Source organism: Calonectris borealis, chromosome 15 (assembly GCF_964195595.1).
Source record: "Calonectris borealis chromosome 15, bCalBor7.hap1.2, whole genome shotgun sequence".
In the NCBI taxonomy this organism is placed as follows: Eukaryota; Metazoa; Chordata; class Aves; order Procellariiformes; family Procellariidae; genus Calonectris; species Calonectris borealis.
This window is the reverse complement of record NC_134326.1, coordinates 12,558,486-12,572,206: the sequence shown is the minus strand read 5'-3', so window position 1 is coordinate 12,572,206 and position 13,721 is coordinate 12,558,486. Positions and strand designations below refer to the sequence as shown.

The 13,721-nt window shown below is 44.2% G+C and overlaps 2 protein-coding genes across 6 annotated transcripts in view; one reads left to right on the top strand and one right to left on the bottom strand.

Annotated features, from left to right (window-relative positions):
• Nucleotides 1–13,721, top strand: part of FAXDC2 (fatty acid hydroxylase domain containing 2) — an 18,261-nt gene extending 4,540 nt beyond the window's left edge. For 2 of the 5 annotated variants that reach the window (XR_012675908.1, XR_012675909.1), the window contains 9 exons: nucleotides 2,730–2,793; nucleotides 3,934–3,981; nucleotides 6,821–6,912; nucleotides 7,016–7,119; nucleotides 7,866–7,987; nucleotides 8,314–8,519; nucleotides 9,463–9,568; nucleotides 10,607–11,142; nucleotides 12,005–12,091. Coding sequence is in view for 3 of the 5 variants with exons in the window: in XM_075164259.1 (XP_075020360.1) it covers nucleotides 2,730–2,793; nucleotides 3,934–3,981; nucleotides 6,821–6,912; nucleotides 7,016–7,119; nucleotides 7,866–7,987; nucleotides 8,314–8,519; nucleotides 9,463–9,568; nucleotides 10,607–10,773; nucleotides 12,005–12,161 (1,066 nt within the window). In the remaining 2 variants the exon portion in view is untranslated. Of the gene's footprint in view, nucleotides 1–2,729; nucleotides 2,794–3,933; nucleotides 3,982–6,820; nucleotides 6,913–7,015; nucleotides 7,120–7,865; nucleotides 7,988–8,313; nucleotides 8,520–9,462; nucleotides 9,569–10,606; nucleotides 11,143–12,004 lie in introns of all 5 variants that reach the window. The other 3 variants (XM_075164259.1, XM_075164257.1, XM_075164258.1) reach the window with 2 other exon arrangements.
• Nucleotides 3,257–13,721, bottom strand: part of LARP1 (La ribonucleoprotein 1, translational regulator) — a 58,752-nt gene continuing 48,287 nt past the window's right edge. Inside the window, exons 21-22 of the transcript XR_012675907.1 lie at nucleotides 11,442–11,926; nucleotides 3,257–6,952 (exon numbers count right to left, since the gene is read on the bottom strand). The gene's annotated coding sequence lies outside the window, so the exon portion shown is untranslated. The remainder of the gene's footprint in view (nucleotides 6,953–11,441; nucleotides 11,927–13,721) is intronic.

Sequence of the window (13,721 nt, the reverse complement as noted above, 5' to 3'; positions counted from 1 at the left end):
GGTGACCAGGTAAGTTGTTCTTACGTTTTCCTTTCTATACGTTCTATACTTTCATGGATAGTCGTAGCCTTTTTTCTCTCAGGCGCAGTTGTTTTCTACTGTCTATGCGCTATAAAGGTTGATTCCAGTGAAGTAAGGTCTGCAACAGAAGATTCAAGCAGGAGGGAAAAAGGAACACCAAGAAACTGTGGTAGGCAGCCAGCCCATCACAGCAGGCGTACCCTCTTACTCAGCTGCACCTGCCAGCAGCAGGACTATGTGGCTGGTGTCAGGAGGATACAATACACTGCCATACTGGCTGCCATACAGGGAGAAGCAGGCACTTGTGCAGCCTCAGCTTGGGACTCTCTGGGCAACAGAAATGTAAGGGGACAGCAGAGATGGGACACAAATAATAATGTAAGTGTTAAAACAAATGTAAAAAATATGGCAGTTCTTTCCTTTTCAGATTATGTTGAGCATTTTAAAAAATTACTTAGATAAACTAGCTTTTTCTGATACCTGAAGTGGAAAATTCAGTGACAACAGATCTGTGACTTAGTGAACAGTTGTTGGGCAAATGATGAAGTACATGGAAATAACAATAAAAAAATGTATTAGAATTCTTTATTGACTAGAGTATGTTTCCCCTTTAACGTCAAGAGACTGATTGGAAAAACAGTTACTTTAGGATTGAGAATTTGGTTTGGATCAAATTTTGTATTAACTAATTTGAAATAACTAAAAAGAAACTTTTTTTTTTTAAACAGCACCAGTTCTAGCTAATATTTGGAAATAGCTGCAAGCAGCTGAGATCTTCACTGGTTGATTCGGGGCTGTATAGCATGCCAACACAAGATCAGTGCCAAGCAGTTGAATGGCTTTTTTGTCTGCTGAAACAGCCATGGTTACACAAATGCTTTTTTAATGTATTTGGTATATTCTGAATCAGAAGAGACATTATCCAACAAAAAAGAGTAGGTAATGAGATGTTGGGGAAAGCCGAATCCATCAAAATTTATGTTGTTTTAATGTAAATAATGTAAAATTTTGTCCTGTAAATGTGACTTAATAAAGGTAGTGTACTGAGATTTTGGGAAGAGGGAGGGTAAGCAGACATGGCAGTACTGTTTCGAACTGGAAGTCTTTGCCCAAGCAAGACTTCTATCATAATTTGATTATTTTAAAAGCAATACTACTAGAAATGTGATGATAATTTTAACTCTTTCCTAAACTCAGAGAATATGAGACTCGATCAAGCAATGGCTCTTTCTCCTCATAAAAACTCAGAGCAGAGTCACATTTTCTACTGTGCTCTGCTCTCTAGCTCTTTGCATGCAAAGATTCAGGAGGGTTTGACTCAGCACTGCTGTATGGAGGAACCATTCTGGAGCATCAGCCTTCCAGCAAGCAGCTAACTGAGATACCCCTTTTATGTCTGCCTTTCTAAGATCTAATGTTCTCTAGTACAAGGTCATCGGAGTAGAATAATCTCCTTAACCACAGAAAACTATGGCCAACACTATTTACTGCACTGTTCCAGCAGAATAATTTCATATCGCTGTTTTCAGCTCCCTGCTGGATGGTTGTAAAGAGGACAGGGAGGTGCGCAGCAAAAGGGCAAGGGATATGAGTTATAACAAGGGAAATGCTGATTACATACTAGGGGGAAAAAAAATTTACAGTGAAGGCAGTCAAATACTGGAACAGATTTCCCAGAGAAGCTGTGGAATCTCCCTCCATACAGATACTTAAAACTCTACTGTGCAAAGCTCCAAACAACCTGCTAAGCAAGCTGGAATGGAGCGAAGCCTCAAAAAGGAATGGATTATTCAAGCTTGACATATTTCAAGCATCAGTAGTGTTTTCTTAGAGACAGTGGGCACACCTGCACTGAGAGGACCTGTGTGACAAGATGGGCATATAGTGCATGTTACGTAACATAAAATGCATCATTGTGACCAGAAGGTCTTTTGCAAATTAAGATAAGATAAATTTGTCCTGTGGCAAGTTATTTATGCTGTTCTATTCAGGCTAGCATGTTATTTGTGATCGCGACTTATAGGTATTCTTCATCAGATATATTAGAGTCCAACTATATTTTTTCAATAAGGTTGTAGTTGGCAAACTTGATATATCGGAGAAAAAAAACATACGGAAGATCTCATAGACTGGCTCTAGTAGCTCACAAAGTCTAATAGCGAGGAGCTCTAGATCTGGGGAAAGACGAGAAGTTGTAGGACACTGTGACTTAACACATACACATTTTAAGCAATAGCGCCTTAGGGCACCTCTCACACTACTTTTTTTGGCCAAGGGAGACAAAATTGTTTATTTTTCTTTAAGGCTGCTACCAAAAGTTAGCATTTCCCATAGGAGTATATACGACCTTAGTGTCGAAATAGGGGGTTGGGAGTTCGGGCTCATGGTTTCAAGTTTCAAATCACTTTTTGCCTGATTTTTTTTTTTTTTTTCTTCTCAGAACTGTTTAACATCAGTTTCTTCCACTAAAGTATGTAGTTTGGTGGACTGGCCTTGTCCTTTTCTGCCCATGAATAACCCAAGCAGGAAGGTGTCCAATTTTTCTGTCTCGTGCCCCTTGACCTGCATACTAACATGTAACGTAGGGAAACAGAGCTGGAAACACCTGTAAATAAACGGAGTTGCATTTGTAAGAATGTACCCGTAAAGCTATCATTTCAAAGCTGAAGTATAACTTCCTGGCTAATACGGGGACTTCTTTTTGGCAGTGTATTCCTCCTTTCTGGACGCTGCAAGAGGAGTACTCCCAAGAGGCTTGCTAGCATCATAAAGGTAATAGAATATAATTTTTCTAATGAATAATCTTCCAGCTGTTTTTCTTTGTACCTTAGGCAGGTGCCTTTCTACCTTCTTTGTACTTTCCTTTTTACCTTAGGCAACATAGTTTGCCTGTGCTTGTATATTCCTCTCTGTATGAAAAGCAAAATGGATTAAATTCTGCAATCCTCGGTAATGTGGCCTTCATATTATTAGAATTCATGTGTTTGTTCTTAAAGACCGCTTGAAATCAAGAAAACTTTAAGGAATGTTTTGTTAGCTTTTGCTAATTATGATTTATGGTAAGAGTGCAGCAATATAAAACAGCTACGCAATAATCCCTAGGACAGCCCCAGCACGTCCTGAAATACAGCGATCTTTCCAGGGCCATGGACAGCAGCGAAGCCCCAGCAGCTACCTAAACCTTGGGTTTGATTTTTTTTTTTACCAAAACCAGCAACAAATGGTCAAGCCAGAGCCAAATGCAGGGAGATTTATTACGAGGTGGCCACCTTCCATTTAGTACTTTAAACCCTCAAATTGACCATAGCGGGACTTGAAGCAAAGATGATTTTCTCACTTACCATGTTCTTAAGCTGTAACTTACAGTTCCTCTGCCACGTGAGTGAAGGCTGTGTAGAGCTCTACTGTGTTAATTCTTTGTGGCACAAACTCACATTATTGTAGTTGGATTTTTGTTTTCATCCCTGTTAGTTTGACAGCATGCCGCCGTTATGGAAGAGCGCATGTCCCATATAATTTCCTTGCAGTCTGTGAAGGGCTGGAGTTCCTACTGAGTGCAACGTATTCCTGGGCCAGACCAGGGAGGCAGCCGTGCCACAACACAGCAGTGCTGCGATCAAAAGCTTTGGTTTTGGTGGTTCTCCCATTTTTCTTTGTTACCCTTGCATCCCTGTTAGACTTCTGGGACAATACTAACTCATTGGGAAATAAGGGGATTTTTCTTCTCAAGAGCTCAGCTTTGCTCCATGGCCAACATGAAGGAAGGAGCAGGACAGGACAGAGCGCAGAGAGTAAATATTTTACAGTTTTGCAGCTGAGCTCGAAGTTGAGGGGATTTGCTGTTGTCAGCAGTGTATTCTTCCACCCTCCAGCTGTACAAGGTTCCCTTACTTAGATCACCTCTTATTTCAGATGAAAAAAGACTCTGGATGTTCCACCATGGCTGAGCAGCAGAAGCAGGTAAAGGCTCAAGGTCATCTTTTAAAGAATGTGTATGCAGGTGCTTTGGAAGGCTGGATGTGTTGAATCATCTTCTAAGAGAAGTGACAGGTACATCCACGCTCTGATCACTGTAGTGCAACTGGGAGCTCATCTCTTATCACTACAGCAACGTTTTCCCAGCATTTTTTCCCTACCAGTGGACTGCAGCTACAGCACCGAGCGGTGAAGGGCCTGTTATCTGTGCTTGCGCGGCAAGAGATCACAATACTCGACTGTAGCCAGAAGCTGTGCCACCTAAGTGGGCCCAGTCCTCAAAGTGGTCCTGATAAACAATGTGTTTCCCAGCTGATGTGCCGCAGTCTCTTTACCTTGCAGGCAGCAACCCTGTTCTGCACTTAAGGAATTTGCCAACTTGTACAAGCCCTTTAAGGGCAAGATCTCAAGCGATCCATGGATCGGAGTTTGGAAACTACTGTGCTGGAGCTGTTGGCATGAAGAGAAACAGGGTGTTAGCACTTGGACTTGATGAACAAGATTTTTTTTTTCTATGTAAACTTCTCTGCTTCTACAGCTCATGTAATTATACTGTGTGGGATTCATTCACGTAATCACTTCATCACATGCAATAAAAACACAGCCTCAAAACAAGACAGTTTCTAGCCAAAGGGCTTTTAAAATAGCTTAAGTGCTGAGCTTTAACTACTCTCTGTCCTATCTCAAAGCAGGAAATACACAGTGTCTGATGAGTATGAAGAACTCTGAGTTCTTCAGCTGGAAGATGCAAAGGAATCTGAAATAGTATTTGGTCTAACTAAGAATTCTGACACTTGTAAGACATCAGAGGTTTTCTTTGGTATGTTCGTTCTTCATCCCAGGAGAAAAAAGGATTTATAGGACAAGATTCTGTTAAAAAGCTCTAAGCTTTTTACAGCCTTTGTAACTTTTTTCCTAAAGAATATGTAGATGATATTTCAGGGTCTAAAGATTAAGAAAGTCTTATCTCATGTCAGCATACATGAGGCATAACATGGATGCAATTGGAAGTATAAAACTGCTAAGAGAGCCAATCTCCAGTCCAGAATCCAGCATGCACTGTCTGAAGCTGGAATAGATGGCTTTTGCTAGCCTTGCATTTGTAGTTCAGCACACCCAGTGGTAACGCTGGCAACTGATTGCATTGTGTCTAATATAAACCTACAGGGTTCACAAACATCAAGCTTTAGGGCAAGAGTCTTCTAAATTACTTCCTCCCCAGTTGCTAACTTGATTAAAAAAAAGAGATGATAGAAGCAAACGTACGTTTGTTTTAACGAGGAAAGTTTCAGTGCTAATGAGCAAAATTCTGTCCTGGGACACATAAATATTGCTGACAAGTCCTGGGCGATGTTTAATGTTCTGTAGCTGTTACAGAATCTTAAAGAAGCTCTTAGCACTGAAAGCTGTGTTGAGAGGATTACTCTATATTGCGTTACCCTAAACACACCTGCATTCAACATTTATTAGCGAGCTGTCTCTCTTGTTTGTCCTCTCTGACAGGAGACAAGCAGGACAGCGACTATGAATCATACTGTTTTCACTCCGGTCTGTTTTTGCAGCACATCAACACAGTTAGAAAACAGGAAGGACAGAGTAATGAACAAGACACTAGCTGGTTATTACACAGCATTATTTTAGAATTGCATTGTTTTTTTTTTTAAATCATTTATCCTGCAGATAAATGAAATGCATATACACCCAATAAAATCCAAATTAAGATTTCTGAACCAATTCCAATTTAGGCTACTCTAAAAGACAGATAGTTAATTAAATATTTGTCACATATTTGATAAACAACTTTTTTTTTAATATTTAAATGCTCAAATATATTGAGTATTGCTTTTTGAATATAGTTATTCCTGGAATCAAGAGGTCTCACTGGTAATTTTCTGACTCTCTTGCAGTTGCTTTGTGTAGTTAAAATCCTTACTGTGATAAAAGTCACGCTAACATCAGAGGTGCCCTTATGCTGTACACAGGAATATTTCTGTAGTAGATAACATTTCCATGACTGAGAGCAGGGATTTAGAGAACTTTATACTTTTGAGAGGTTGAGTATTTTAGCTCCTTGTTAATAGTTGTTCTACACAGACGGCACGTGGTAGCTACTAGCCAAGTTGTACTGTCAGTACTAGAGCTGAGTTGTACCTGTGATGGCTTAGGGGCAGAGCGAAGTGAATTATGCAAGGAAAGGTAATATCCTGTATTAAACCTCTGTTATACTTGGGGGAAAAAAGGCAAGCTTCTGGGCACGTGAGCCTGACTTCAAAGAAGCGGTCTTCAAAGCAAAGAGGAAAGTTGAGAGGAGTGGTTCTGGATTAACCGGAGCTGTTAATCAGATCATCTGAGCACAACAGTTCTTGACTACTGCGGGGAGAAAGCATACTGCATACTGGGAGGGAGAGTATACTGATAGGGTGAGGGAAGCGTTGAGATGGAGCACCATTCCTTACCCCCAGGTCTTCCATGCCTACTGCTCCGAGTTATCCAGAAGCCCCTTGTATTACAGTCCTCCCGGTACCGAGAAGCATGCCCAATAACAAGAGGGAGGAAAAAAAACCAGTGGTCCTTTCTCTCCCTTTGGTTATACCAGAGGAATTCCATGTCAGTGACACTTCAGGTGACAGGGCAGATGGATGTGTGCGTGCTCCCCCCTCGGTTACACACAATATCCCATAACACCTTTGTTAGTATGTTCTTTAGAGTGGTTGTGAAACACAATGGGTCATCATAGGACTGCCTTGACCTCCTGCGTTTCAAATACAACAAATGCTCGTGTAGGACACAGCAGCACACGCTTACTCTTGTTGCTTGCTCACAGGGAGAGAAGCTCTGGGATACCATGAAGATCACTGCCTATGTCCTTGGTACAGGCCTGCTCATATTCACTGCCTTAATGAACTCTGTTTCTTGGTAAGATTGTTCGAACACACGGGCTTGAGGAGAAACTTTTCTGTGGAGAGGGGAAAAAGTAGATGATGAAAAGATGGGCAACCAAGAACACTTATTCCCACAGGTATCTGGGGAATATCTGGGACACTTCAGGCCATTTCTGGCAAACAACATGGCTGAAGTTCTACTACCTGTTTGACGGAAAGGAGTGGACAATCTTCCTCTTTGGTGAGTTACTCAGGTTAACAACCCTCTGCTGTAGGAGGAACTATCCATTTATTACGTCTAAAAGGGGGACATGGACACGCCTGCCCAAACTCACTAATCCTCCCACTGAAAAAGCACATGTAGGCTTCAAAGGCAGCCACAGCTGATGTAGCGCAACGGTGCTGCCTTTGGACTGGTTCATCATTAGACCCCCTCTACAGATTGAAAATTCGGTCTTTTTGTTGCTGCTGAAATGGCTTCCCTTTGGAAACACGCTTTTTGCTCCTGTGAGAACTGAATAACTCAGTAGAACCAGTTACTGAAAATTAAAGTAAAATTAGTGAATTTTACTCTTGCTGTAGCACCTATAAAACTCTTCTCTCTCTGTGATTAACAGCTGGTGAACGGGCCTGGTAGGGACGTTCAAAGGTCCCAGGGATCAACTTGACCTTATCCAACTTGTATTTAAAACCCACCCAGGACAGAGATCCCCCAGCCTCCCAGAAAAGCCCTTTCTTAGCCTCAGTTGTGGCAAGTTTCAACCTGCAAGACACTTGTCTGCTCTAACCTCCTCTCCATTCCCTAGGTCTTACCCGGGTGTCAGAACCTACCCATATTCCATTTTAAAGCCTCTCAGGGCAGGGGATACGCACCTGGCACATCGGGTCCCAGGAAGTCCTCTGGATACTATGCCACTGTATTTTGTTTCCGATTTAGCCATAGCTCTCAATTTATTCACGCACTTCTGCCCTTTCCTCACGCCACAGGGGCTGCATTGGTTCCTAGCCTTGCTTTCTGGGGCTTCAATGGAATCCTTATGGTGGCTGATGTAACAGGAAAGCCAACTTTCATTACTCGCTATCGCATTCAGCTGGGCAAGAATGATCCTGTAAGTATTTCTCACTCTGCCTCTCCTGCTGGCTAAACACTTCCTGCAGTCTCTTAGGCTAGGAGCGGGGAGAAGAACCTGTTATGCTTTTCTCTTGCAACCAGATAGGATTCAAGAAGAATCAAGCTGAGTCTTGCATATCCACTGCAGAGAGGAAGGCAGTTCTTGTAATTAGGCTACTGATCAGATCTGGATTGACGGCTTGTTAAAAAGTTGATCCCCAAATTAACACAGAAACAGCCTACAAATCTTAAAGCTCTTTATCCTCCCAACTCAAAGCCACATTGCTTCTGATTTAGCCTCAAGTCCTGACTTCTCTTTTGCAGGTGGACTCAAAGAGATTGCGCCAAGCCATCTACACAGCGCTGTGTAATCAGTTCTTTATCTCCTTGCCCATGCTTGTACCTATGTTCTACATCATGAAACGGTGGGGCAACACCTTCAGCAAGGAATTACCCACCTTCCACTGGTTTCTTGTGGAGCTAAGCATCTTCACCTTAATAGAGGAAATTCTCTTTTATTATACACACAGGTGAGCTGAGCACAGGAACAAGACTGTGGGTTTCCCCTATGCCTTTAAGCTTATACCCTCTCCTGCAACAGCAATGGTCCTAGTCCCCACTCTTCCACCAATCTTGTGTTTATATGGGAAGACTGGGTGGTCCTGGAATCCACCCTTACAACATGAGGCTTGGGTGCTGCAATGCTGCTAGTAACTCTAGTAAGCAAAAATGGGTAAAATCACAAAGGTGGAGCAGCTTAGAGGCTAAGAAAAAAACAAAACAGCTAGCTTCACACAAAAGCTGTAACCCAACATTCTTCAAAAAGAGGAGAACAAGACTGACTATCCTAAAAGAAAAAAGCTCAAGAGGTCAGTGACTGATCTCCTGTTCACGTGTACAGCACCTACGAAACAGGGTCTGGCTCCTGACGCCGCAGGCTTTCTAAGCACTGACACCAACATTGAAGGGAAAACCTAAAGCAAGGAAGAAAAAAGCCTGCAAGGCTGTGCAGAAGCAAGCAAGCATTCTCAGAACTATGTAGTTTGCCTTTTGGACAAATGCACACAAAAAAACCCATAAAAAACAATTTCTTAAGGGCCCACAGAACCTAAAATTCTGCTTCTAATAATTGCCAGTAGGTGAAGTCAAAACAGTGAAAATATAAAGTGAGTCTTCCCCTCAAAAGTGCTCCCACGTTTGAGCAAATCAGTCATTGTGGAACTTTGATTTATGTGATTTATCTGGACTTAAGTTTAACATCAGTCAGTGGACATATACATTAAGTGAAGGCTCTGTGTTAAAAAAAAAGAGAGAGGGAAGCCAGGAGTCCTACAGTCTTATTCACAGCTGCTCTAAGATCTTTATTTTACAGAAGAGGCACGAGCAAGTCCCCAACAGAAATTCTGTGTTAGGTTACTCTATGTTCCCGTCTTACGAGCTCAAAACCTACATTTCTCTGTTTTTTCTACTTAGGCTTGTTCACCTCCCGCTCCTGTATAAGCACATTCACAAGAAGCACCACGAATGGACAGCCCCCATCGGTGTGGTCTCCATTTATGCTCACCCGCTAGAACACCTAGTAAGTGGATTCCCCCACGGTCACCCTCCAGTTCCCGCATGGAGCGTGATTTCCAGGGGATGAGGAGGAGTGGTAAGAGAAGAAAAGCGAATGTGCCCTTAGACTCTTCTTTCTTAGGAGGAGGAAGCTGAGCTGCGTTGCCAGGAAGCCTAGCTGTAGGAGGGTGGCAGTACCCCTTTGTACTGAACGCCGCTGGCGCTGAGAGCACAGATCCAAGGGCCTCCAACAGATAAGGAACTGACTGAATGGTGCTGCCCTGAGCAGCGGGGGCTGGGAGCACAGACGGGGCTTTCAGCGCGAGATGTGACACCTGCACAATCTGGGTTACTGCATGGAGTCAGAATTCTGTCAAGATTTTCATGCTGGTGGCTGGGATCAGTGTTTGCAGGAGTGTCTCCCAGCGCTGCTCCAGCCGAGACTTCTCATGCAAAGACATCCCACCAGTACCATCTCCTGTTAACAATAGTCCTGGGCTGCAGCACCAGCTCTGTGACTCTCCCTAACTGACAGTCTTTGGGCAGCAGAATGACTTCTTATGTTCAAGAGTCCAGCTGATCCTAGCTGGTGCAGTAAGCTGGGTCTGGGCAGTGACAGCCATTTGTGCCACTGGTAGGACACAATGAAGTGGTGCAGGTGGGATCATTGCATCACTACCTTTGACTGCACGTGTCCCCAGGCCGGTGCCCTTTGACAGCTAGGTTTCCCAAGAGCAGCATTATTCCAAGGTGAAGCTGAAATTCAGATCTCTGACTCCAGGGTGATTTACTGGAATTATGCTGCCCTCACATCCCTGGTTTGATCTCACATCTAGCGTCTACTACAAGCTTAGGGAACTTGGGCTGTGACTATGTTTTGCAGTGAGTAAAACTCAGGTAGCTCAGATTATGTAATTTTAATAAGGTGTTTGCAGAGGGATCTTCCCTTTATGCTTTGCACAACACTAATGCCATGTATCACCAGGTGAAACAGTTCACTCCTAGAGGAGAGTCTGCTTGTTGTGGACCTATTAATGAGGTAGAGTTTGCTTCTCATTTCTAGCTCTCCAACACACTGCCTGTCATGACTGGCCCGATGATCATGGGGTCTCATATTGTCTCAATCACAGCGTGGTTCTCCCTTGCTTTCATAACAACAAGCATTTCGCACTGCGGCTACCACCTGCCCTTCCTACCGTCGCCGGAGTTCCACGACTTCCACCACCTCAAGTACGTCTGGGCACTGCTCAGCTTCCCCTTCCCCTCCTGCCTGTGCCCTGGCACTGCTGACGGGCAAAGCTCTGTTCTGAGGGTCAAGTGGGTTTGCATAACTCGGGTACAAGCAGAGAAGCCTACGCAGTTCCCCGATAGCAGGCTGAACGCTGTCAGTTCTTAAAGCAGTTAAACAGACATCGGGATTTCGGAGGACTCCAGCCCGCTGCCCACACAGTTGCCGGCCACCTCACTGACATCCATCCTCCTCCATCAGCTGACTTGGAAACTTCCTCCAAAGCACAAACACCGCAGCTGAGCCCGGGCATTTCAAGTTTCCTAAGGCTACATGGGAGGAAAGCAAGCACATAGTGTCTGAAGCAGCAGGTATCACCAGGACTTTCCCCAGCACAAGCACAGGGCCAGTTCTCTGCAAGGCTCTTCCTAGAAGAGCAGCAGACACTGCATGTGATGAAGAATAAAGACAGAGCAAGGGCAAGTCACACAGCTGAAATAAATTTGTAGGGAGCCTCCCTGTGTGTCCCTTTTCCCGTACACTGGGATTAGTAACACCGGTCAGGTAACACCTTGCCCAAACAATTGCAATTAACCCTTCCTGGCAGAGATTCCCAGCCTCCTCCTACACTGGAGAGCAGAGTTTCGGCAGGTTGTTCAGGGATACATACCACAGCAGCGGAAGAAGTGTTCCCATCTCCCAGATGTGCACTAAATTCATAGACGTATTCCCTTGAACACAGTTTGCCTCTCCTGCAGGAACAGCCAGCGTGGCAGTTCTATCGCTACCCAAATGCTCGGCAGCACCCAAACCGTGGTGCCAGTTCTCATCTTTTCCTCCGAAGCTCGGCTCGTGCCAGGACATGGATCACTGCAGAGATGAGATGCTCTCTGGGCGGAACGGCTGTGCCGGCATCCCAGTGCTGGAAGCACGGCAGCTCCACGTCCCGGAGCACACAGACACGGCAACATGGCTGTCCAGCTGCTCCCGCAGCTCTGAGCTGCCCGGGAGAGACACGGCTGTTGTTCAGTGCCACCATTTCTGGGTCACGACAGCGCCAGAGAGGGAAGTTGCAGAATTTTCGCCCAGGCTTCATTAGAGCTGCGAGGGAGACGGGTGCAGTAGCAGAAGTCGCATGGACGGCTTATCGGGGCTCTGAAAGGAGATGGAAATAGGAAGGGAGAGGCAACCTCAGTAACTTCCATTGATGTTTATTCTCTGTTCGGTTTCCAGGTTCAACCAGTGCTATGGAGTCCTGGGACTGCTGGATTATCTGCATGGAACAGACACAGTGTTCAGACAAACCAAAGCCTACGAGAGACACAGGGTGCTCCTCAGCCTCACACCCCTCTCAGAAAGCATCCCCGAGGCACCCAAGAAGGCAGAGTGAACCCAGCAGCCTGTGGTTCTTGCAGAGCCCAGTGACTAGCAGAGTAAGAGACAATGATTTATGCCAAATAGTATTTTAATTGGGAAACAAGTTGTTGTTCACACGTGTCATGGTTTAACCCCAGCTGGCAAACTAAGCCCTACACAGCCGCTCGCTCACTCCCCTGCTCCGGTGGGATGGGGGAGAGAATCGGAAGAGTAAAAGTGAGAAAACTCGTGGGTTGAGATAAGAACAGTTTAATAATTGAAATAAAGTAAAATAGTAGTAATAATAAAATAATAAAAGAATATACAAAGCAAGTGATGCACGATGCAATTGCTCACCACCCGCCGACCGATGCCCAGCCAGTCGCCAAGCAGCAATCGCTGCCCCCAGGCCAACTCCCCCCAGTTTATATACTGCACATGACGTCATATGGTATGGAATATCCCTTCGGCCAGTTGGGTCAGCTGTCCTGGCTGTGCCCTCTCCCAGCTTCTTGTGCACCTGGCAGAGCATGGGAAGCTGAAAAGTCCTTGACTTAGTGTAAGCACTGCTTAGCAACAACTAAAACATCCCTGTGTTATCAACATTATTCTTGTTCTAAATCCAAAACACAGCACTATGTCAGCTACTAGAAAGAAAATTAACTCTATCCCAGCCAAAACCAGGAGAACACGCAACGAAACCTTAAGCTGAACTTAAACATGCTACTTGAGATGGCTGCACTTTTGCTGCCTGTTATTTTCTACCTAATGCACAAAAAAACTGCTCTAGAAAGCTATTTTTAAACAAAGTTTAGAGTTTTTTTTCCTTAATTGCTCGCACTGTTCCTTGGTTCTAGCTGCCTGTGCGTCAGCCAGACGCGTTCTGGGCCACATGGCTTTGGGGAGTTCCTAGGGAGTTCCCATTATTAAGGTTTTAACACTTCAGTTTTCACAAGCCACGCTTTGGCCTCTTTCAGCAGCATTCTACAGAAATACCAGCAAGATCACTGTAACTGCATATGATAAGAATTAAATCCACTACTTTTCTGAGACTCAGAACACCTGGGATATAGGATGCAACCCCACAGAAAGTCAGCAGGACCACAGCTTTGGAAACACTCTCCCGTGCACGTGCAACAGAGGCCTGACTTCCCCCTCCAGTCCCTACAACCACACAGGGACGAACCCAGCCCATTCCCCAGGCCCCTGGGGAGGGCAAGTCAGCAGAACAGAAAACCCAGGCTGCGTTGTCTTTTGAAGTTTTTATTTTTATACATTTTTTTTTGTATTAAAAAGGAAAAAGCATAATTACCACAAATTACAAAGGACTAAAGCATTACTAGAATAATGAATCACATCAGCCTAGAAAGCAGATACTCTGAATAATATTAATGTTATAATACAAGCTCTCATTCAAGTATTTTACATTTTTCTCTTTTCCTTTTATACGTGATGATGATCCTAGCACATGGGTCAAAGATTATGTACTATCAACAGAAGATGGACCATGTACAGCGGGCCCTATTAACAAGATTTTCCTCCCAAGTGAAACATGGTCTGCGATGAGTCGTTTTAAGTTTGTCTCTACGATAAA